Source organism: Coturnix japonica, chromosome 3 (assembly GCF_054131305.1).
Source record: "Coturnix japonica strain WE chromosome 3, WE-NBRP24, whole genome shotgun sequence".
NCBI lineage: Eukaryota > Metazoa > Chordata > Aves > Galliformes > Phasianidae > Coturnix > Coturnix japonica.
This window is the reverse complement of record NC_140665.1, coordinates 28,590,229-28,616,030: the sequence shown is the minus strand read 5'-3', so window position 1 is coordinate 28,616,030 and position 25,802 is coordinate 28,590,229. Positions and strand designations below refer to the sequence as shown.

Genomic DNA, 25,802 nt, shown 5'->3' with positions numbered 1-25,802 from the left:
AGCAACATAAAAAAGAATAGTAGCTGCCTTGCAGTAATGTTATCCTGACTGATCTCCTCATAATTGCTGACTAATCACAGTAACTTTCAAAGTCTGTCATCTTGCTCATTCTGAGTTGACTACTTATAGAAGCTGAGGACTGAAAAAACAAGCATTCCTTTTGATGAGTGAATGGGGAAAAAATGTATTCAAAACAACGTGAAATAATTAATTACAATGAGCATTTATTAAAAACAGTGGACAAAAAAAGCAAGCCTTCAGAAAGTATTCATCACATTATACCATTGCCCACCCAGCACCGCTGAAACATACCAACTCATTTCTCTTGCAAAATGTTCTGTTGAAGTATGTGTTTCATCATCTATAAATGTGCATAGTATTGAGACTTGACAATAGAACAATATGAGCATAAAATGGCACCAAAGTACATTTGCCCAAAGCTTCTAGTCACTCTCAACCCAAGAAAGTATGTAGTGAGATGTGCGTTAAGTGGTATGATGTGCGTGGCAATCGTGCGTGTGCTCTGCAGTCCCCAGTATGATCTTAAGTCTTCTCTGTGAGCTTTACAGCATGACAGCAAACTTCTCAGAAGCCAAAGAATCGTATGCCCCAAAGCATCGCTTTATTACTACCTCTAGGTTCCTTTAATTTTTCAAGACTGGGTGAAGGCTGGGAGAGCAGCTTGTGCTGCGCATGGTGGGAGCAGGGGGGGTGAAGTTAACTGCTTGTCTAAGTCAGCTAACATACTTAGGTTACAGGCATGCTGCTTTTTCCAGGGGATTTGTTTCTATGCTGAGCTCGGGGAGATGACGTGCACAGCATTTCCATATGTGAATGTGGTCTCTCGTAGTTGCAGAGTCAGCTGGAATTCTTAGTGCCTATCTGAGGAAGGTGCTTGAGTGACATAATTCACTGCCATCCCCTGTACAATGTTAAGCTAACTTACTATAGACTTACAGGCAGTTTAGTGACATTGATGGAATCAGGAATATAACAGTGAATACAGGCCTTAAAACGTTTGCAGTGTTGAGCATCTCTGTTATTAAGCTATGCAGACTTCCTCTGCTTTTCTGAGCTTGCTCAGCAGTAGCTGTTGCAGTTATGTGTGCCTGACCTCAGTGACAATGAAAAAAAAAGAATCTAATTAACCTGCAATGGGAAAAGTGCTTTCATGTTAACTACTGTATGAGATTCATAATGTAGAAGCAAATACATCTGTAGTATCTCCTACTGACTCCTCATATTAGACCTGTGCTTACTTTAAAGGAGGAGGATGTGCGTGACTGTGCTGTGTGCTTTAGAGATGTTCACAGTTTAACCTTATTCCATGAGAAGTAACAGCTTGCAAAGTTTAAGACAATTCCCCCAGTAGCCTCCTTAACTTAAAGCTGTCTTCAACTCTCTGTGCGTATTGAGAGGCAGCACCCTGAACCATATGGAGCTTCACATTAGCCACTAGGAAACAAGCAAACCAAAGTTGAAAACATCATCTTCAGAGCACATAAATTAATGTTTAAAAGGGATCCACCCTAATGGAAATGCTGATTAATTTCTTTCTAGGAAAGTCAATTAGCAAAGCTATTAAGAGATACATGACAATCCACTTCTGGCAACTTACATGGGATCTCTTAAATACTTTAAGGGAGAGCTGAAACCTACTTCCATGCGTGGCATAATTAAACCAGACATGCATCCAGACAGTGCCTCAATGTATTTGAGTGCCAAGGTCAAAATGCTGGAACATGCTTCTAAAATCATAAAAGTTGCCTTTCAGATCAGCAAAATAATTCTTCCAACACCAGAAATCTGATGTTCTACACCACATTTCACAGTGTTCAAGGTAGAGAGAGCTGGGCAGCTGCAATCTCCTTTTGTTTTGAAACGGAGAGGTGGATATTTCTCACTGCAGTAGCACTGAAAAGGGACAGGAGCTGCCCCTCTGTCCCTGACTGTTCCACAGCTATAATCTCTGATGAACGATAAATTCTCAGAGCTGTTTTCTTCTCCCTGTCACCATCTAAACTCATCTGAGGGGATGGGGGCACAGACAGACAGAAGCAGTTCTGAAATCCTAATCCTTGACTTAAGGATAGTTGCCAAATAACAGTACTTTCAACACTTGTTTCATTTCCAGAGCTCACAGTTGCATGGTGTGATGACAGCAGCTGTGAATATTTCACAGCAAGAAGAAAAAGAAACCTTCTGTACTATAACTAGGAATCTTTGCTCAACCTCGTGGTGAGGACACTAAAATGAAACTACTGGCTGAGCAGAGAAATCTGTCCTTTAAAAACCCACTTACTCAGCAGCTGGCTAAGTGGTTTCTCTGTTCATTCAGAAATAAAGTGACAGGGTAAGGCAAAATGAGAGTGGTATAGCACACCTACTGAGGTCTACAAGCTTACTACTGCTGAGCAAATGCTGTTCTGTAAGAGGCTGTGTTCTAGCAGTGGTTATCTAGCGGGCTGGAAGGGTCTGGATATGATGCAGACTCTTAACTTCTAGAGAAGTCTCCTCTCTGCCCACCTGTCTTACTAAGCAACTTCACCTCCTCGATGACAATGTCATGAGTGACTGCTTTGCACATGTCATACACAGTCAGGGCAGCCAAGCTGGCAGCTGTCAGAGCTTCCATCTCTACACCTGTCTTCCCCCAGGTCTGGCAGGAGCAGCGAATCACCACTGCACATCTGGCCTCATCCAGGCTCAGGGACACCTCAACATGGCTAAGAGGGATGTTGTGACACAAAGGGATCAACTGGCTGGTCAGTTTAGCTCCCTGAATTCCTGCAATCTGTGCTACTGCCAGCACATCCCCTTTCTTCATTTGGTTTTGCCTCACCATCCCAAATGCCTTCTCACCCAGGCTAACAATAGCGACAGCAACAGCACTTCTTCTGGAATCTGGTTTCCCTCCAACATCCACCATTGTGGCCCGTCCTTCCTCATCTGTGTGAGTCAAGTTATCAGAGGCATGACGGATCTTGGTGCAAGATCCCAAATTCCTGTTAGAGAATTCAGATCCTGGACTTGCCTCTTTGGACTGACAGTCCTTAGAAACTTGGCCAACTGGAGAAGCCTCAAGGCACTTTGTGTCAGACGTGGAGCTCAAGTCCTTTTGGAAGACACAGAAGCCTCTCAGCTGGGTTTGTAGGATTCCTGTCCTTAGGTACCACTGTTGCTCTTGGTGAAATTTTGGCAGGATAAGCTGTTTTGTAAGTTTATTTCTTATTAATGCTTTTCCCATTTGCTTGGATAAACTTGCTCTCAAAGTTAGCCAATGGCTAAGTGCATGGCCCCACAGTTTTAAATATGGGGCATCCTGTAGGGCATCTTGGCATAGAGGGAATGACATCAGTGAAGGCTCTGAAAAAGAAAAGAAAATAACATGAGGGTCTGTCTCACTAACCAGAAAGCTACACTAAATCTGCAGTAGCTGAGAACACTCTTGGAGCCTTGCTTGGGACCTTCTGTATTACAAAAAGCTTTAGAAACCTGCAAACATCCCCTTTTCTCTTTAAGCTTTGTCTTCTCACTCACCCTCACAACAGCATTTGCTGACTTGTTATTCTGAACCTTGGGACTTAAAACACTTATTTTGAAGTCTCTGACAAGAGGAAATAACTCTGCTTTTAAAAAGTATCAACACTTACTTAGAAATATCAGCCAAGGAAGCTCACAAGAGCAGCAGGCCGAAATATGAGCAAGTCACAGCATCACAGCACCTATTTGAGACTCTCCCAGAGTCTTCTTTGAAAGCCTGGCAGGGTAAGTAAAAAATATTGCACTTGGATTCTCAGCTCCTCTTTTCCAAACACCTTCTCCTAGTGCGGGCAGCTACACTTTTCTTGCTTTCATCCCCTGCAGAGAAGGGTCATGCCAGAACCTGAGGACAGCTAGGACCAGAAGCACTACCTGCAATTGCACTGTCTACATCATGCGGGGCGGCTCTGTGATGGGAACCTTCCTTACTACTGCCAGCTTTAACCACATTAATGACAGCTGAAGTTTAAGCACTGGAAAAATCACACTCCTCTCACAGACATATTTTAAATCTACTAAGAGCTATGTTCCAAGTTGAGCTGGCATAGCTCCCAGCCGTCCTGCCCCTTCACATTTAATCCCTTGGTTTTGGCATTTGCAGGGGGATTAATGCCAAGGTGTCAAGACAGAAGGAGTCTTTTTCACATAAGAAATTTGTATTGTAAGTCAGTGCAGAGAAAATGGTATAGATGTAAGTAGCTAAGCCTTACTTTAATAAACTCACTGATAACCAGTCTTCTCCTAGAGCTCCTGTTCTCTTTGCTCTACTTTGTGAGAAACTTGGAGCACCTTTCTGAGTTATCTTTACTGCCCAGACATACAAATATTGCCTTGAGCTGTCCACATTACAATTACAGGATGGATAACACTTTAGCTGTGTTCCTCATCTTTTTATTAGTCTTCCTTGTTAGTCCCAGCTTCAGCTGTAACAAGAAACTAGTGTATTTAACAGCTTTCTCATCTCATCCTCCAACTGTTGCTTGGAAAGTGCCCATTACTGAAGTTTAATCAATCACAGATATTTATACTTTTTAAAATATAATCCCAATAACACTCTAAATTCAAGCAAAAACCCTTTCAGATCCACAAGTGATGGCTTATCCACCAAAATTACGATTCTTATAACTTTAATGGTAATGTCTTTACCTTTAGAGAAATGGGTTTAAGTAAACATAACTGTTTTTGAATATAACAATGCTCTGCTTTTGAAGAGCACAGAAAATTATGCTTAATAATGCTTTCTTTCCCTTTCTCTTTAGGCTCTGCTATGTAATGTGCAAAAAATATATAATGTTCAAAAATGCAGACTCAAATTATTCTTCTGGTTCCCCTGATTAACTTTGAATTTAAAGCTAATCCCCTGCAGTGTCTTGTCTTCAAGAGAATCTGGACTGCAAAGGGAGACAAGTGTAAAGGCAGGTAAGCACAATTTTGTGGCAGTAGGAAGAAAAGGGAAGAAGTAGTGTTAGTTCTAGTAAAGTGGGAAGTAAAAATATAGAAACAGACAGAAATGCATGCAAATATCTTTGTTTTGCCTTTGTTCAGTCATCTATGTTCATGCATTGTTCATACAAATACAAAAAATGGATCATGGTTTTCTGTAGCACTACACATTATACAACTGAACCCATATGACAAACTATTTCTCTTTTTGACCCAACTAATACACCTGCAAGTTAAGTGAGTTAGCTTCCAGCAAGCAAAGTGATGGGGGGAAAGAAAGAAGCTAGGAGACGCTTAAAAGCAAGAACTCCTCTTCACTAGTGAAATGAACCTGCCGAAGGAGTGTTTTAGTAAGGGGAATAGCATACAAACCATATTACAGCAAAGATTCAGACAAAGATTACAGTGTAGAGGAGAAGCCAGGTTTGTCATACTAGGACTAGCAAAACCAGACAGTATTCACTGAATTAAATCTTGTCATTCAAAATGCAGTTCTCCATGTGCCAACAGTGAGACTCTTTCCACTCATTGCCAGTTATGGACCCTGTACCACTGATGAAGATACTGACATCAGTTACTCTCAAAGGGAGATGGAACAGCTTGGGGAGGACCTGGACAGGCTCTCTGTCTCTGTTTTTACTGTATGTTAGACAGTGTGTGAGAGCATTTTTCAAAAGGAATTAAGATAGATCTGATCTCTACATACCTAAATGTTACAATGGATGTTAACTTTGGAGTGAGGATATTTTACAAAGCATTTTGTGAAATGATATAGCTCTCATTCCACTGTAGGAAGTTTAGTATTTTCCATCCTCTTTAAATTAAAAACTATTTTCATCCTGTAACTAGTGTGTGCACACTTCAGGCAATAGTTCCTCTTTCCCCTTTGACTAGAACACAATGAGACAGTCGCCAAATAGAAAAGAGCAAAAGCAAACTTAGCCAGTTAGTCTTGCACTACCAAAGTCATTCACTTTAAAACTCGACATGGGAAAAGATAGTCCAAAATGGGAAAAATATTCCTAGTGAAAACAGCTACAGTATAAAGACTTTTGAGGAATGTATTTCTCAACAAAGGCAACAGCAGTAAAATCACAAGGGTCTGACTGGTAAGACACAGTAGAACAATGTCCAAACAGCACTGCATTGCTAACTCTCACAACCACTTAGTGTTTTGAAGAAGACAGGTGTAAGGGAACTATTATGTCACAGCCAGAGCTGATGACTGAGCACCTGTGAAGAGGGTGGCTGGCCCACAGGGCACAGGTGAAAGCAATTCACCTGTGCTTCCTGTGTGCACCCCTCTCCTCCCCTGGGCTCATTTAAGGGCTAGCCTCCAAAGAGAGAACATCTCTTGGATGGGGGCTGCTTTCTGAGAAGGACTGTTTTACAGCCAAAGGCTTTCTTCACCACTTGGGTAAGTCAACTTTTTCTTCTATATGATTGTTGATACTGTTAGTGATGCTTTGTCTGTTGTTGCAAAAGCTTATCAGAAGCTGTTTCACTGCTTCCAAGGACCAACAAGTATTATCAAAGACTGCAGTAGGAAGGTTGGCATGGAAGAGGCAATACCACACAGAAGGGTATATGAAAAATCTGTAAGAGAATCCTTACAGTGCCTTATCGTTCATGGACAGAGCTTCAGAAAGAATAGGAAGCTAGCAAACATCTATCCAACAGACAGATAAAAATAAAAGCTTTTATCCATAGGACTGGTGAGACATCAGATACTGCAGTTTAAATGTTTATGCTCTAAGACTTTGCAACATTAAGAAGGTATTTCCGAATAATGAAAATGCAAGTTCCAGATTCCAAAGCAAAGAATTAGACAGCTGAGAAGTCTTGCATGTGTTATGTCATTGCTTTTATATAGTGTAATCAGAGGAGAATTTCTTATTTCAGGAATAAAAGTCTTGAATCCTTTATGCTTCTACTGCCATTTAGTAATCTTCATAAAACTCATCCCTAAACTGCCTGGTTAGTTAGTATGCTGTTGTTAGGCATGAAGAAAGCAGACTGGCAAGAGGAAGCTAGTGATTTCCCTTTGGAAAACATAATGATTATCAAAATTAGTGAAAACAGAGGATAGGGACATAAAACCTTTCCTTCTTCTGAAATTTGGCTTAAGATACAGTTATGCTTAAAACTAAGAAACCTATTTCTCTATCTAAACCAGAAGTGTATGCACATTCAAAATAAAAGCCCAATCCACTCTGCTCCCAAAAAGACAGAAGCCAAACAAAGCCATAGTATGTTTATTACGTACTGATTTGTCACCCACCAATCAGGATCATTGGACGGTTTTTCATCAGGGAAATGTTAAACATGCCTAGAAATAAAATAAGGAACGCATAAAAATCCTAGTTTTTTAGATTTTAAGTCATGCATCTGGTTCATATTAGTTTTCTGCTCTTCACAGTACAACCTGTATGCTAGGAAAACCAAAGCTCAATAAAGATCAAGAGAGCTGGAGGAGGAATCTAGAATGATATTAAAAGTAAAATAGCTGCCATAGTCTCCAAGCATCCAGCTGCTATATATCCATAAAGCTGTATAGCCTTTTCCCACAGATCCTTCTGTAATCTGAATTACAGTCTAACTAGCACAGAATTCAAACAAGTTAGGTCAATCTTATTTCTTAACTATAGCATTCAACTTTATTAGTTGTAGGGGTAAACTGTTAACAGTAGTCCAGTTCAAAGAAGTCTAATCTTCTAAATCCTCTATGATAGTACTGAGATTAACACAAGTCAGAAGAAGAAAGTATCAGGTAAACATTCTTGATGGCAGGAATGCCTTTGCTAGATGGGAAAACACTCACCTCTCTTTCCCAAATTGGAAACTCAGAAATGAATAGCCTAAAAGAAATGGAATGAGTCTTCCCTCCTACCCTCAGGTTTACAAGGCACTATTTTTCCTGGGTCAGATAAATGAACTTTTACAAGCAAGCCTATATTCAGAATTACAAGCTTCTTCTTAAATTTGTTTGATTTGTAAGTAAAAAAGAGTAAAGCCAACTGTTATTAAACAGTTAGAACCTGCAAGAGAACAAGAGGGCCAATATAGAGGCAATTATTCCATGCTTGTGAAGACCGTTAATATGCAAAAGGTCAGCATTCTCATGGTCTGCTTGGATTGTCACAACATGCTAAGACTCAGATGTGACTTAAATACAGACTATGTCAATATAAATTAAAACTAATACAGCATGAAGATCTAGATACACCATAAGGTAATACATCATTACCTTATCCAGAGCACTAGACTGGCAACATATTTTGGTGTACTCAAAAAAGACTTGTCACTTCCAGAAATGTGTTAATGAAGAAGCTGTTCTAATGGCTGAGCTCAGCTTAGCTTTAGTGCTTATTTTACAGCAAACTAACTTTCTAAGAAAATGGGGACCTGGTGCAACTCCACTGATTTCTGCTTAGCTTTACACTTTGCTGTTATGATCATTAGCAATGGTACTTGCACCTCTTTAAAGACAAAAGGCATGCTGAAAGACTTCTAGACAGTCAGGGTGCCAGATCTTGCAAAGGACTAGGAAATTTTAAACTGCTATTCAAACTTTGGAGGACCTGCAGGACCAGTAAATGACAAACTTTCTATCAAAAAATGCTCCTATTGGATGGGAATTTTTTTCTTTAACTACTGCAGCTTCATTTACAAACCTTTTCCTTCCCTTTTTCTGGTAAGCCAACACACCCCACTGCAACAGAATAACAATGCCTATCCTACTCACTGCTGTTATTCCTCCAGTACAATAAACATACCAGCATGCTGTTTCTTTTTTCTGCTTACTGCTGCTCCAATGATTTGTACCAACTCTTCCTCTGAGGCACCAGACCGTAAATGATCTCTCAAGGACACTTCTGAACTCCCAAACAGGCACACCTGCAGAAACAAGAAAGATTAAAGTAGGTGGTCCTCCCATAATAGACAAGGCTTGGGTCAATGATAAGAGATTTCTGTGAAGTGGAAAGTCAGCTGCACAGCTGCTGCCTCAAGACAACACCATCTTATTTCATAGACTCCACCTCTGTCAGTCTCTGAGGGTGACAACATAAAACTGCTATAATGGCTCCCTTACAAACCAGGCCATGAGCCAAAGCAGCTCTCCATGGTCAGCTTTAAGGGAAAGCTGATTATTTATTGTATTATATATATAATAATTTATTCATTATATTATTATATAATAATATGATTATTTGCAGCTAAGAGCAGAATGAGCTGAACCTGTAAAGCAAACATTTCACCATTAGCATGGCTAAGTGTAACTACTGCTCAGTAATATAAAATGGTGGCTTAGTAGGCTTTTGGAGATGTAACTCAATTTCAATAGGAAGATTTATACCAGCAAGTTAGCACAATACTTTGTTATCATTGTTAAGTAACACTATTAAGGTATTCTTCCCTTACGCTAGTCAGATACTGGAAGAGGAGCCATGGATACATCACTAACATCTTACTAATGAAAGCTAACAACCATACCATGCCCTTTTCTGGATTCAGATGCTTTAGCAGTTCTGCTGAACAACGAAGGACTGACTTCCTCAATAAGGAAAACAGGCTCACACAAAACCACTAGAAATAGGTAGTAAGCTTTTGTTAGATTTACATCTTTTTCCTCCTTTAACTGAGCAGATTCCATGTTGGCAAATTTCCTTTGAACTGCAAATACTATGCAACGGAGCATTTCTTTAACTATCAATTCTCATAGCTTATAGGATAGCTGCTCTCCTTACCATCCTTAATCAACTCAGCTCATCATCCTTCTTTTTTTAGAGCTCTGTTCTGTCATACTGCTAAGTTTCAATTCTGTCATTACTGCATGCCATCTTTTATGAGTAGCTCTTAGTAACTTCTGAGTAAGGCATTTTATAGAGGTTTAGCATATTGAAGAAATACAAGGTTGATGGAGGTGATTTGCTTTCTCTCTTACATACATGTGCGTAGACAGCCTGAGATGCTCACGTAATGTTTTAGCCCATTGGGCCTCCAGGCTACCTTGGTTATCTGACAAGACAGCATCACAGCTGTTGTCAATATTAGGTGACAATGTATAAGTGCCAATTTTTAATTGGAAACTTCAATTTTCCCCTAGAAGCTTCCAGTTTCAACGTGGCAGGAAATAAGTATTCCTCTCCTTTCTGCAGCTGCTGAGCAAATATGCAGACAGTTCTTGAATAAGATTTCTAAGGACATCTTTGGTGAAATAGAACAGGATCCTCATGGAACACAAAAGCCAAGCCTTAACCACTGCTTAGATATTTTTCTCCCCATCTGAATTCAGTGGTAAATCATCTGCTGGTCATATGTTTAAGATGCTCTTAGATCAAAGACTAAAAAAAATATTTATATTTATAGGCCCTGAAACTGATGTTTTACAGCTGAAATTAACTATGTTAGCAAAACGGAGAAAACAACAAAGGTGTTATAACATTTCCCTAACAGCCCAAGAAACTTAAACAATATATACAACGTACAAAATGAAGGGTAGGTAATCTAGAAGTTAGCTGATAGTAACTTAGCATCTTTCCATCCTGCTTTTCAACCTACCTACTTTTAAGAGAAGTATTTTAATGCCCATTTAGCCTCATGAAAGCAAAGGGAATCATGTTTTCACTACCAACCTTCAGGTTCCCATCTGCTGTTATCCTCAGCCGATTGCAGGATCCACAGAAGTGCTCTGACATGGAGGTGATAAAGCTGATTTGTCCCTGGAAATGTGGCACTTTGTAGCTCTACAGAAATGGAGAGGAGGAAAAAGGAGTCAATATTAAAGGTCTCATTTTAAAACCTCTATGTGCCCAAAGACCAGAAGACACTTTAACAAAGATTTTTCTCTGGTTCTAAGGTTACATAAGATAGAAAAGCAAAATCAGATTTGTCAGGAGTTCCAGCCTATTCTATTCCATTCCTGGAAATGCACAAACTTGTTATATGTTTGCCAGCATGGTTGACTTGCAAGTGATGCTAGTATGACTATTCTTACTTAGAGAGGCATGAGATAGATTCTTGTGGGTTAGAAATTCCCCACGTGACACTGCACACTAGAGCAATGATATTACTTCAGTGAACAGCTGTTTCACCAAGTTCATTAATGTGCAGTCAGACACACAGATGTAGACTGTGAGAAGTTTCAAAATGTGTGAATACAGGATGCAATCCTGTAGTTCTTTATCTCACTGATGCATTTAGTAAACATATAGTGTTTCTAAAGAGGAAAATTACAACCAGTGTTTTAAGTAAGTGTCAAACCACATGCATCCAGCTTGACCGAAATTCCACAGTTACTACACTGAGTACTTTTTGCTTTTTATTTATTATTATTATTATTTTTAATGTAAATGCTGAACTTAGCATACTCTGGGGATGTGGGGTAAAGGGAGGTTATATATATATATATATATATATATGCTATATATATATTCTTTGTCTATCCCCACCTTGGCTGTGCTGGAAGCTTCACAGGGTAATTTCTCTAATTCAGGCCATCGCTGTTTAATTGTATCAAGCATTTCTTTGTAGCTCACCATCTTCTTGAAGTTCCATTTATTGCCTAAAATTAACAAAACCAGCACAACTGTAGATGGTGGATTTTATTTTTTTTTTAGTCAGGAAACAACAACCTCTACATTCCCCATAGATCTTACTTTTCCTTATAGGCGTCTCAGTCCCAACTAATTCTGCTACTAATTTTTCACCAGTGTACCCACAGATGATAGATAAGGTGAAAATGAAATAACATCAGGGAATTTCAAAATTCCCCAGAAGAACTCACCAAAAATTATGGAGAAAAGCCCAAGGAGTAAATAACCCCAACCTGATTCAAATATATATTTACGGCACGCTATATAGCAGGCAAAAATCTCAAAGGAGCAACGATTACCATCAAAGGGCATGTATTCTATGAACCGCACATCAAGGGGCAGATCCTTTGTGAAATCTACAAAGTTCAGCAGTTCATCCTCATTCAAACCTCGCATCACCACACAGTTTACCTGCAGGAAAAGCAGATACCTAAAATTAGAGAGCAGAGAATGACTTCCTTTCCTCTTACACAAGGCTTGGTAGTCCTAGTATACTTATAGTAGACAGAAAGAACAACATATTTTGAAAGAAAAGAGAATTTGGCAAGACTGAATTTGTATAGCTGATCATTTATGTCAAACTTCGGGGTCAAATAGGTGATGGTAAAATGAAGTTATGGCATGCTAGTTACCATTCATTATTGTAGTTCCCTAGAATTCTGTTTTGAGTCCAGTTCTCTTTAATATTTACATAGATGATCTCTGTGCAGGACTCAAAGGTATACTAAGTAAGTCTGCAAATGACTTTAAATTGAGAAGAGCTGTTGATGCAGGACAGTGTTCTCAGAGACCGGGTGTGAATTTTGGCTGGTGTTTTTCAGAGCTTTTTAGCCTATATCACTTACATTTATTTGACCTTCCAAACCAACAGTGAAACAGAAGGGAACAACTGCTACTGAACTGTAAGCTGAGTTAGGGTGAAGTTTCGCATTACAGCTAAGTTGATTTACCTGCACCTCCAAAGGAGAACTCCCTTTGCCTGTCTCTGACACAGGCCCTCATCATAATCTGCTGTGAGCAGATGAAAGAGATAAACCAGAAAAAAGGAGTAAAAAAAAGTCTTTCTGCAGGGCTTTTTTTTCTGCCTATTAACTCCCTTGGCCAAGTTCATAGGTGGGTCAGACAAGTGCCAGCTCAATATAGGAGGCACGAGGAGGCAAGTAAAGAGCAGGACCACCCAGCAGCCTGCTGCTAGGTGATCAATATGCTTTGTGGCAGTGTGAACTGTATTCTGAGGTGCGTGAGGAGATATGAGTTTCACCAAATACCTCTTGGTGTGATCTTCAGACTTACCGAAAATTATCTGGGACTATGACAAAATGGGAGAGAATAAATTCCTTAGCGAGTGAGCTGCAACTTTTATCACAAGTTACAATTAAAAAAAACAACAGTTAAAGAGTAGATTATCACTCCCTTTACCTTAACAGGACGGTAGCCAAGTTCAGTGGCTTTGTGGATTCCTTCCATTACCTTGTGAAAGCCTAAGATATAGAAAAGATAAATACTTATTCTTCCTGTTTATAAACAGAGCATGGAAGAAGATACAGGACTAAAAGATGACCAAACAACAACAAAAATAAACAACATATAAAACAATCCAATTCAGAAGATATGGCTTAAGTAAGAAGAGACGCAAGTAAAGAGATTTCAGCTCTATCCCTCCCCTAAAGGCTGCCAGCATTACTGTTGTCAAGTTAGTGAGATACACTTTTTTTTAAAATGGTATTTGGGTAGTCAAAAATATTCAGATGCTTTTCTGCAACTTTGGACATTCATATAGCATTAACATATGACTCTTCAGTTCTCCATACTTCCACTTTGCTTTGCATTATGTTTGTCTTAAGGGGAGTGGCAAATGTTTGTAAATTGTCTCCAGATGGAATGAAGAAAGAATACCAAATTACTGTTTATTTGATAATAATAGCACATGTGTCTCTGCTAAAACAGCAGAATCTCATTGGTCCAAATCTGGTATTTACAGTGTTGCTAAGTGAATTTTAAAAGGATCTTTGTAATGTGTGTGTAGGGAAGAGTGAGTGGAGTCAGGAACAAACAAAAACCCCTCATTTCCCCCTTGCTACAGACCTAATTGGCTTCTAAAGTTATTAAAGATCACAAGCAGCAGAATTTTACACGACTATCATTTTATGACTACTTTGAACTTGTGGATTTAGTGACCACAATGTGGGGAGAATGAGTCAAAGCATTTAGAAAAGTAATCAGTTGTCCTTTGACCCTTAAAACAAATGAAATATGTCAAAAGCTGTACTGACTCCAGGGAATGAAATGCCCAGATTCACCCTCCCCTTTAGTATTGTCTGTACTTGTCAACAGCTCCCAGACACACATACAGAGTTAATTAAGGGCGAGTACTTTCTCCCTCTACATGCACCTCTTAAATGTGGAAGGAGAAAAAATATAGGTATGCAGTTTTATGACTCCAAAGGCCTTTATGAAAGCCTCCTAACCATCTCATTCAAATCACACCTTCTGTCAGCTTTTAAGTTAAGACCTTTCATCAAGAGATCACTTTTAGATTTGACATATTACTCTTTCTCTTGTCACACCAGCTGGCAGAGAAACAAGGTGATGGGAGCAAGAATGGGACAAAGTTACAGACTGCTGGGGACACATTTCTGGTGAGTGGATGTGCACAGCTACTAATACTGTTTTTGCAAGCATGTCTCTTAAGTAGTCTAAGACAGACTAAGCACCCTTCCTTTTTTGCACTCTAAATGCAGGTGACAAGTCACTGTATGAGGCTGAGCAACTCCTCCCTAAGCTGTAGTCTTCAACAGCAAATAATTTACATATGCTAGCAAAAGGCCAATATCTTCCTGTAGCTTTGTGCTGACAATCCCTGTGCTGTTCCTACTTATATCTTTCTCTGGGTAATTTCATCAAACTTCTTCTCCCATCTCTGATCTACTGGAAACTCAGGTTCTCTACTGAAAAGTTTGTAACTTAATTATCTGTAGGTGCTTACCAGAAACAAGCAATAGCTTACTTAATAATATTCTTGCACACTTGACATTGGATGAGCTCTAGATCAGAATAGAAAGGAAGGACACCAAACTTTTACTTAACCATTTCCTCTCTGGTGAGCGTATCATCAAGCACAATCACAGGAAAGCAGGAGACACATAACCAGTACCACTCCTGGCCACAAAAAGAATATGAAGAGTAAGGAGGAAGCAGTAACCTAACTCTTGCAAGCACTTGTTTGAAGTTAGAACCTGTCATTCTTCTCCTTCATCACCTACTTGTTTTGCATGCACCCAGGAAGTTTGCAGGCATGGTGGTAGTTTTTCCTTCCAATTAAGTTTATGAGCTGAATGTGGCAAGCAAGATAATGATATGTTGCTGTAAGCAGAACCCAGAGCCTCAAATGGGATCAAAAAGCTCTGCAACAGCTAAGAAAACCTTATGTGCAACTTAAGGAATGTAGAAATCAAAGTCAACTAAAAGAGACACGAAGCAATCACAAGCAAACAACAGATAAAAAAGCCAACAAAACCTTATGCGTATAGAGGTATGGAAGAATATTACAGCTTGCAGTACATCTAAATCAAGACTCTAACCAGTTCTACATCTTACCTCCTGCCACTCTAAAACAAGCTATCAAAAATCTACATACCAACAAAAAAAAAAACCAGACCAACCCCCCCCCCCCCCCACCCAAATAAGATTAATGACTACTATTAATGGGAACAAGCTCAAAGAGTTTGGGAGCAGGGTAATTGTTCAAAATAAAAACTTGTTACATTAAAAAAATATAACTGCATTTCATATTTTCAAGTTAACTGTCCTCCTATTAAATAAAAAAAAACCCTCAAAAACAATTTTTAAAGTATTTTTACATAATTTTAGCCCTTGACAAAAGGAAAAAAAAACCCAAAAAACCATAAAAAACAATAAACCCACAAGAAGCACCCAGCAATGCTGTTTTTAACCTGATCTTGATTAAAAAAAAAGTATATATGGAGTTTTTATTCTCCTCTTTAAAAAAGAAAGTCACAGAAGTTTCTCTGTTTATTCTCTATGTTATTCACCAAAGCAATTTCTCTCATTGTGGTTATAGGCACTTTTTCATTTGAAAATGGAAAAAAAAAAAAAAAAGAACATTTATATAAATAAAAGTTATCCTTCTTCCTCACTAACTTTTAATTTAGCTATAAACAGCACATTCCTAACAGCTTCCAATCAGATATAAAGAGCTGTGGCTGTATAATTCAGGGAGCTTCAGGATGAGGTTTGCCCCTTCAGTAGCAAAGGAAGAGCCTGTTTCTAGTGAATGCCACATATCAGGTTATATTCAAGTGCAGCGAGCAGTCACCTCCTGCTTGTGATTAAATACTCCAGATACTGCTCTGCATGCCAATTATGCCATGATGCAACCACATTAATAAAACAGTCTGATTTCTGTCAGGAAGAGATATCTGCATTGTGATGTAGAAATCTGAAGAAGCACTCCCAGAGAGACTGCAGACAAAACCACCTTTCTATACTTATCAACAGAATTTCAATTTGGTAATAGAAGAGTGATTTAAATGTAGAAGTTACTTCTCACAGTATCCCAGATTTGTTCACCCCTTACCATGCATTTAGCTTAAGCTGTTGCACCATCTAGTGGCTACCTGGAAATTTTGTCCAAGTTAGTATTTCACAGCCTGCAAAAGTTACGTGCATGGACCGAAATGGAGTGATATAAAACTGTATTAGTTTTAGGTTTAGGGAAGGAAGCCCAAACATTTCTGTTAAACTTCATGATAGAATTCAGGATTTATTTAAACAAGGATTTTTAACACTGGAAACATCTAAGCATTTCTGAAGCAGTTTACAAGTACTAGTTCAATTGGAGAGAAGTTGCAAAGCTTGCATCTCTCCTCAAAGTCAGGAACAGTTTATTTTTACTACTTTTAAAATGTAGTGCTGTAGGAAACACCGCTAATCAAAAATGAGACATAGCTGGCACATCCCAAACCTAGCTTTCAGAAACTGCTGTTATGTGTCACAAGAAGTTTAATTCTTGCAATATAGTAATCCTTGGCTGCTACAGTGAAAAGCATTCTTTGAAAGAACAGCAGCGAGTGAGTCCAGCACAAGATTTGGAGAGTTCTCTTTATTTCCTCAACTAACTGGTACTCAGTTATTGGTAACTGTAGATGCAGTCTCCACTGACTGTGCTTGGTGAGTTGAGCCTTTTCTACTCTCTTCTACTCTCACAGATCCAACTAAAAGTTCTACCTCTTAGCATTGTAGAAAGAAGTCACTGCTTAAATTGATAGCATAGGTTGTTTTCCCTAGAATCAAAAGGACGCTAATTCACTTCTTTTCCAAAACAAGTGAGTATGAAAGACATATCAAACAATTCGCATTCCTACAGGTATTATCAATTTTGCCTTTGAAGACCAGTCCGTACCTTTCCTCCGGACAATGAACTCAAATTTAGCTGGAACCAAAGTATCCAGGCTGATGTTGATGGCATTCAGTCCTGCCTCCTTCAGTCGGGGCAATAACCTGGCTAAATTGATCCCATTGGTTGTGACAGCGATGGTTTTCAGCCCTTCTAGCTTGTACAGTTGACCTAGGAAAAGAAAGAAGTAAGAATACTTTAAAAGAAGTAATTCAACTGTGAATTAAACAGATATATATAATAATAATTCATAAAACAAATAAAATTCAGCAATGGTTGGAGGAAATCACAGACACATCAATGTTTCAGCCACCTTCCAGCCATGATGGCTTAGGAGATCCATTTTAGCATACACCTATTTCAAAAGGTATAAGCAAAAGTAGTTGTTGCATGCAAAACTGGTTATGAAGAACACTGAAAACACAGCTAATTTCTCCATAGCTACTCTACTGTTGGAAGAAGGCCTCTGATCTTCTTTACTACCTTTTCCTTAATCTAGCATTGCAAACTGAATTCTGTGTTCTGTAGTAATAAGAAGCAAGACATCCCATTTCACCTGGCACCTGAACTAGCAACACCTACCCTGCAGTGTTGCAGAAAAAAAACCAGTTCTAACCTAGTGGCAGTGTCAAGAAGTAGTGACTTGAAGCTGTCAAAATAAGTATATATGCTCCCAACTAGAGAAAAAAAAGGTCAACACATCAGACCATTATAAAGAATCTGATGCAACAACATCCAGTGAACAAAAGTATTTGCATTTAATGGGAAACTTTCGGTTAACAAAAGATAACCGCATAAGAAACAGATAATATAATGAGCTTAAAATTTAGAAATTAGCTAAATTTTGAAGCTAACTGAGGAAATGCTCAGTGTAATAGATTTCCAGAGGGTAGTCCTTCAAACCTCCTGTTATCAATACAAAAGCAAATAAAGTAAACAAACAAAATGGCATACACCATCCGCAGAAGCATAATCCAAGCAAATCCAAAGCTTCTACCCTAATTTCTTGGAAAATATTTGAATAACTCTTATTCTTGGGGCAGTTCTGGTTACAGTACAAATATTTTACAGTTTGTTCTTCACTGCCTATTTCACCTCTATTTGTTCATGCTGATAAAGGTCTTACTTTGGCTTTATTTCATGTCTCAGCTGTTCTCAAAAGATTCTGCCTAAGCTTAGCCCAGAACTCCTATCAAAAAGAAATTAACTGCTATATAGGTTTCACTGCTAGAAATGTAAAATGCATAAAGGCATAGAATAAAATATAGAAACAAAACCAAGCCATGGCCTAAAATGGAAAATTTTGTTGTTGTTTTAATAAAAAGGTAGAAACTCTTCAGGTCATTAAGTGCAGGCAGCAGCTTTTGTCAGTGCATCTTCTCTCCCTGTGCCATGACAAGAGACATGGCAAGGCACTGGAAATACACTTAATAGGCAGAACCACTTGTAATAACAATTTGGATAAAGCCCAACTATGAGAAATTGGAGATGGAGACTAAGACGAAAAAACTAAGAAGGACCAGTTAGCACACTGTGTTATTTGTGAAAGCCAAGAAGTGGAATATTTGCTCTTCTTTCCCCCCGACCCCATTAATGATCTCTAAACTAAAAAGGGGGAAAAAATACATAAATTTGGAACTCCCTGTGTGACAATATTAGCTTGTTTGCAAACTTCTGGTCACTGCCTTACCACCAACACCATATCAATACAAGCAAAGGTAACTGATAAAACTGTGAAGTAGAACAGGAAGCAGAACAGATGCTGTGATTCAATTTTAGCTTCAATAGCATGAAGCTAAAAAATTATTTGTGCAACTTGAGCTATCAAGTAAACCTTTTTACATTTACTTTTTTTCCCTCGGGATAAAGAACATCTCCTTAAAAAGATGACTTTATATATATAAATATAAATATATATATATATACACTATATATATATATATTTATATATATTTTTATATATTCTTTATATATCCTCTTCTAAGAGCTTCTTCAATTATATTTCTCCTAGTTGAGACCAGAAAATATATTTTATCTCCTAATATATGTATTAACAAGTTTAATCTGCACAGCTTTACTCCAGAAATATGTATGCTATTATAAAAAGCCTGCCCTGGAAAATGATGTTCTTATGGGTCCCTTCCAACTCAGGGTATTCTATATTTTCTCAGTGGAGATCTATTCTTCCCAGACAATAATAAACAGCCACCATACATTTTAAGTCCATTTTTAATTTAAGCCTGCAGTACCACAAAGGAGATGGATTCTATATTCCATTATCATCTGCTTAAGGAAAGTCTCATATATATACTTTTGGCAGTCACCAGGACATGATAGAGGTTTCTACTAGTGTTAGTTGCCGAGTCACAGTTTATGTATGTGCACGCAGTAAAAAGTTTATGTATGAGTATTAGGAAAATATGGTAGTAATAATCTATCATTAAAATTAATGGTGCTTTACTGGTGTTCCACAGACGATTTATGTTTAAGAGAAATGCTTGTTGAAAACAAACCTAGCTTAAATCTCAGCCCTATTCAACCCTGATGTAGTGTATCCAGTTTCTGTAAACCATCTACAATGCAATACAGGGTCGGAACTTGAGTCACTCAGCTCAAAGAAAGATTAGAAACAAGTCACAGATGAAGAACTGATTTCATTCCATGTCTGGATGGAGGTCAAGACTCTTTAAGAGAGTCTGTTGTGACAGAACAAGAGGAAATGCTTTCAGGCTTAAAGAGAGTAGATTTAGGCTGGATAAAAGAAAACAGTCTTTTACAGTCAGGATGGTGAGCTACTGCAACAGGTTGCTCAGATGTGGTTGATGCCCTGTCCTTGCTGATCTAGTTGTGCATGTCCCTGCTCATTGCAGGAGAGTTGGGCTAGGTGACCTTTAAAGATCCCTTCCAACTCTTAAGGATACTATGATTCTAATTCAAGAACACAATTTTGAAACCTCCATTTCTTACAGTCTAATGTGGACTTATGGGTAAAAACCCCGTGAATCCTAGAAAGGCTGTTTTAGCTTACTTTGTTAAGAGTAAATCAATTGGTGCCTGAACAGCCACTTTAATGACAATTAATAGCCAGTGATCGTGTTACTACAGCCTTACCTTGACAAGATTTTATTTTTCAAATCATTCTGTAATTCCAGAGCTGCTGTTACATTAGTTTGAGGAATATTTTCCTTTATAATACTGAATAAATGGAGACCATGATAAATCTTTACTAACTAGTTTGGATTTTTTTGTTAGTACAGAGTCTTCAGATTTACCAAAATGTTATCATCTAACACTATTTAACTAGTTAGAGTACCCCCATACAAAAGCATTGAGCCTGGAATTTGAACACCATCACATACTTCAACATACAGTTAATAAGGTAGAATATTCTACAGCTTACGGAACTTAACAAAAAGGAAATCTAGGTCAGAGTCATAAAAAGCCACAGACTTAGATGTCCCAAACCTCTGAATAACAATCTTATCATCAGGCTTCCTTAAGTCAGAAGGACCTGACCATGGTAATGACACATTAATAATGGAGAAATATTTCAGAGTGAAGACAGTTATAAAACAAAACAAAACAGTCCCACAAGGGCAAAATGACACTAAACAAGAAGTTAATAGAATTAACACTGGTAGAAATACAAACATTACAGCACGAAAATGTGAATGAATAGTGTCTTAGCACGTGCTACTGCCTTTTTCAATTTCAGACTATTTCAGAATACCTGAAAAAGTCAAACTCTTGACAATTAAAGCATTTGGATCTTAAACCCAGCAGTTTCTTTGTAACCATAAACAGGCTTTGAGAAGTACAGCAGAAGTGCTTAATCCAGAGCAGCTCATATTTCAGACCAAACAGTGAAGACAAATAGACTCATGGAATCACAAGGGTAAAACAGAACTTTTGAATGTGCCTCACCTTCCTCTTATGCTAGCCAAGTTTTTTTCTCCAGCCTGTTGAAGCAGTCACAGACTCTGTAATTCTCTTGCTCCTGAATCAGCACAATTTTTGCTTTTTCAGTTCTTGTCCAAGAACCAGAAAACCTCTTACAGCCTAGAGCAGTAGGTCATACAAGGAATGCACTGCCAAGGAAAGTTCTAGAGAAGAATAACTCTTGCCAGGCAAAGGATGGATGACATATGTTGCTGCAGTATCCTTAGGCTACAAGATAAGGAATTTATATCTTGAAATACTATTACAAAGCTGACATTTTCAGAGTCTGAGATGCCCACTTCTTGAACAACTTTGTAACGACCTTGCGAGAAGATGGCTTCAGTAGAGTTGAATACTTCTAACATTGCAGGAAATGTTTTTAGAATTGTTTTTAGTGAATTTTCCCCAATTTGTTCTATGTAATCTATTTAATTTTAACAACTTTCTGACTATCCTATTTGTGTGCAATATGCGTGTGTAATGTGACAGTCTCAGAAGAAAAAAATATTTTATATGGAGACTTTATTTTCTAGTTTTGAACATGACTGAGAGAAAACAGCCAGGCAAATATGAATTAGTTACAGAAAGAGTTAATGTAATGTGACAATCATCTTAACATCTACCACTTTTACACCAAGATGACTATTCTCATATGTTAAAATGACGCTCAGAAATTGTGAAGGTTCTGAAGATCACTATGATTCTTTCTGTCAAAGCTTAGTTGTGAACAAGAGCATACACAAAATAATGTGTTCAAAGGTTCAAAATGGGTCTCCCTCCAATAGCTGTAAGAATGAGCCTTTGAGAATTAAATCACTACAGTAGAACATACACAAAAGAAGCTTTCTATCTATGCTTACAATTGTTGCAAATATAGAATTATTTGGCAGTGAACTAACTACTCAGCATAAGCCCTCAACACTGAAAGAGCGGTGTTGAGTATAAAAAGCCATCAGCTATGATAAAACAAAGAAGTACAGACCAACAAAGAAAACTCTGCACTAAATTGATGATGCTATTGATTTCAATTCATTTTCATGTCAATACTATACCACCCAACCTACTCCCCTTTTGGATGGAAAAATCCAGCTACAAATAATAATATCTTTTATTGTGAGAAACACACATGCCAGGCTTCTTGAAGGGTACATAACACTCTCAATCCAAAATATAAATAACCATCATGCATGTGGTAAATATCTGAGGGAACACTTTTCCACAGTTTAAAAAAGATTAAGTTAGTACAGTCTGGGGGCTCCTCACAATCAGTATACTGGCAGATCTCAAGCCACCTCACTCTAGCCTTACTTGTTCCAGCTCTTTATACTACACTGCTCTGAATAAAACAGAGCAGGAACAGAGACCGTTTCATGCAGCAAAGCCCAGTCTATCAGCAGGCACTTTTCTCAAGATCTTTAAATGCCATATTAATCCCTTCTTATCTTCAGTACTTTTAAGAGTATACTTGCAGAAACAGAAGTACCACTGCCTATAATATGCCAAAGTACACTGACCTTCATAGCCTCAATTTAATACATTACCACTATCTTTACCTGTTTTCATGTCCATAACATGAAACCTTGGATAAGGAAAAGAACAACTGGCTCAAGTCAAAATCAGGAGCACAATAAATTAACACAATGTAAATCAAAAGGAAATAGACTTCAAAGGTTTAGCCAGTAATTTATCTACCATTTAAGTAATACAGTCTTCATCAGTAACTAAACAAGTATAGTCGTTCTCATCATTCCTGTAAACACAAATGAGCAAATGCAATTGAAAATAAAAAATAACCTTCCCTCCTCCCAAAAAAGAAAACCCGTTTTGTTCTGTAGTTTGTAAACAAGTATCATCTCTTCCTCTGCAATGAGGACCTCCTCAAATCAGTTACTGAATGACAAATTCTATTCAATCAGGAGAACAGAACTGGAAGTTTGTTGAAGGGAACTGCCTTGCATTTCACAATACTGGAGGAAAGCAACATCATTTCATATGATATTATTCTTCAGATTGTGGGACTTCATTAGAAGATAATTTTAAGTGTAGTTCTTGGTTCAATACATAATAAGTCATTTTAAATTACAATTTGTTTATTGAAAACTTACCCACAATATCAACCACATCAGGCCGGATAAGTGGTTCTCCTCCTGTCAGACGGATCTTCTCTACACCTTCTTTCACAAACAGTCCAGCCAGAGTGATTATCTCCTGAGCAGTAAGTAGCTCTGATTTAGGAGTCAGTTGAACACCCTCCTCTGGCATACAGTACTGGCCTGAAACAAAGAATACAGAAACACATGGCAAAAAAATAGGAGCAGTTAATCTAAAACTGATATGCAAAATACACCAAGTGCAACTGCCTTTAATAAAAGACAGCTAGCTCTGCTGTTTGTACATACAGATCATACACCACATCTTACAAGCAATTTCCTGGTTTCTTTCAAAAGAAAACCCACAACTCATTTGATGGGTCTCAAAATTAAGATGGACCTACTGAGAAGGAAAGGCTGACCTTATTTCTATCTAACCTGCATTCAAACACACGCACCAACGTCACCCAGCAAGCATGGGAACATAGCCACAGACTTTGCAGATGTAATTGTGGAATACCTAGCTACAAGCTTTCGTGCTTATCACACGCTTATATACACAAACACCCAAAAGCACTTCAATCCAAATAATCAAATACCCTGAGCTGGAAGGGATCCACAAGCCTGTTCTACTACCCAACCACACTCGTGAAAAACCTTTTACTAACAACCAATCTGAACCTGCCTTGAGACACCTTTATGCCGTTCTCTTGGGTAAAACACATCAAGTCTTACGAAATACCCTTTTTTTACCAGATCCTAAGGCTTGCTCCCACTTCCCCATCCCATCAGTTCAGCCCTGGATCAGTTTCTAACTATCCTGTGCCACTCAAAGACAAGAAACCTAACACAGGGCCAGCATACCAGTAAGTATTCTAGCACTAGTCTTGGCATTTGCACAATGTGTTCCTACCCACTGGTGAATTAGAGCTTTGTGCAAGAAAGCACACACTTACACCTGAGGTTGCACTTCTCTGTCAAAGAAATTCGCAAGTAGTTGTGCTGACGCCCAAAGCTGTCAGTCAAAAAAGCAGAGAAGGGAGCAGCATGTTCCAGCAGAAAACGTGCTCTTCCTGAGCTTTGCAGTTCCTGCAAAGAAAATCGGAAATTGCTAAGAATTTGAATAGCAATACTCAATATATACTTGCCATATAAATGTTAACTTTGATCTCAACAGATAATTATCTTACTTTTTCACCCACCGGAACAGCAGAACAAGAAAAAACAATGGTTTCTCCTTATGGCCCAAATTGGACACTTAATGATTAATTTTCTTAATTCCATAGAATAGCACTATCAGCTTTCCCATTATTAGACACAGTCACTTCGCCACAAGTGCTTCAGACTTTTTGTGCAGCATAAGAGGCAGTGTTTTTCAATTGCATCTCTTTGTATCTGAGAGCCAGTGATCCAGGAACACCACCAATCTCACTGTAGCCCTCAGATAATCAAGATCATTTATAAGGGTCCCTGCACTTTAGTGCAAAATAAATAAAATTTGATGAAACTCTGCATCTCTGCTTGCATCCCTTCCAGCTTCCAAATGCAAGACATAACATCCTATCAATAGCAAAACCAAATTACTGCTGTGCATAATTATGTTTCATGTTTGCTTAAAGAACGTTCCCGGAAAGGTTTTCATGTCCAAATCTGAACAAGAGAATATTAGCAAAATGCTTGTCTTTGATAAAAGACAACAAATGAGGTGTGTGGGATTGGAAGACAGATATTATATGATCCTAAACACTCCAGCTGTTTAAGCTGTAAAAAATTCAGAATTGTAGTACTGTCTTCATTGATTAAATAAATATTATGATTTCTACTGATATTTATATATTTTTTCTTAAACCAGAGTATGATATTCTGGGGCAGCACAGCTTTTGAGAAGCACTGAACTAGAATGGCTTGGGTTGGAAGGGACCTCAAGTTTCAACCTCTCTGCCACAGGCAGGGTTGTCAGCTGCTAGATCAAGTACTAGATCAGATTGCCCAGGACTCCATCCAACTTGGCCTTAAACACCTTTAAGGACAGGACATCTCCTGTAAGAAAACACTTCCAAACCACTTCTGGATAAAGTGGCCTTTACAAAAAAAAAAAAAAAAAAAAGACAAAAAAAACCCCATGAAGGTGAGAATTCTGCCACAAGATCGCACCTCCATTCCAAACCATGCTGGCTAGCCTTGATAGGCCACACTAGGTAAAAGGTTGCATAAAGTTTTTACAAAAATCTAAGATGTGGTATGCAGAACTGGACAAGATGACACAAGTGGCCATTTAGGTCTCAGGCTGCAGAATGTGCCCAAGCTTTCTGTCAGTGTCTGACAGCAGCAGTGAGCATAATGGGTGAGGTGCACCCAGGTCAAAGAACTGCTCAGCACAGGAGTTAGTAGCTGACTGACAGAACTTTAAACTGGCCTTGAAGGGGAAAGGAATAACATCAGGTATGCAAGAGATAAGCTATAGGATAGAGTGCCAAAATCTAAAGGACAGCACGCTAGTGAGAGCCTTCAGTCTGTTCCATGAGGTGCTGGGTACAATGAAGAACATTTGAAATGTTTCTACATCAATACACATAGCATGAAGAAAAAGCACGGGGACCTACAGGCATTGGTTCAGTTCCAGAACTGCAATATCATTGTGATAAGCTGTAGTTGAAATGCTAACTGAAGGCCTGAATCACTGATTGAGCACCTGGTGGGAAGGTAGGGCCAACCCAGGAGAGTTCAGGTGAATGCAATACACCTGAGTGATCAGAAGGGGTCAGGATCCACCCC

General features: G+C 38.5%; 1 protein-coding gene across 9 annotated transcripts in view; it reads right to left on the bottom strand.

Moving 5' to 3' along the window:
- Window positions 1-204: 204 nt before the first annotated feature.
- Window positions 205-25,802, bottom strand: part of MOCS1 (molybdenum cofactor synthesis 1) — a 31,131-nt gene continuing 5,533 nt past the window's right edge. For 2 of the 9 annotated variants that reach the window (XM_085543167.1, XM_015857521.3), the window contains exons 2-11: window positions 23,984-24,116; window positions 23,043-23,210; window positions 17,005-17,169; window positions 13,002-13,063; window positions 11,882-11,993; window positions 11,439-11,551; window positions 10,623-10,733; window positions 8,763-8,883; window positions 7,253-7,315; window positions 205-3,366 (exon numbers count right to left, since the gene is read on the bottom strand). In XM_085543167.1, the coding sequence (XP_085399293.1) occupies window positions 7,260-7,315; window positions 8,763-8,883; window positions 10,623-10,733; window positions 11,439-11,551; window positions 11,882-11,993; window positions 13,002-13,063; window positions 17,005-17,169; window positions 23,043-23,210; window positions 23,984-24,116 (1,041 nt within the window). In that variant the 3' untranslated portion in view covers window positions 205-3,366; window positions 7,253-7,259. The remainder of the gene's footprint in view (window positions 3,367-7,252; window positions 7,316-8,762; window positions 8,884-10,622; window positions 10,734-11,438; window positions 11,552-11,881; window positions 11,994-13,001; window positions 13,064-17,004; window positions 17,170-23,042; window positions 23,211-23,983; window positions 24,117-25,802) is intronic. The other 7 variants (XM_085543162.1, XM_015857520.3, XM_085543163.1 and 4 more) reach the window with 5 other exon arrangements.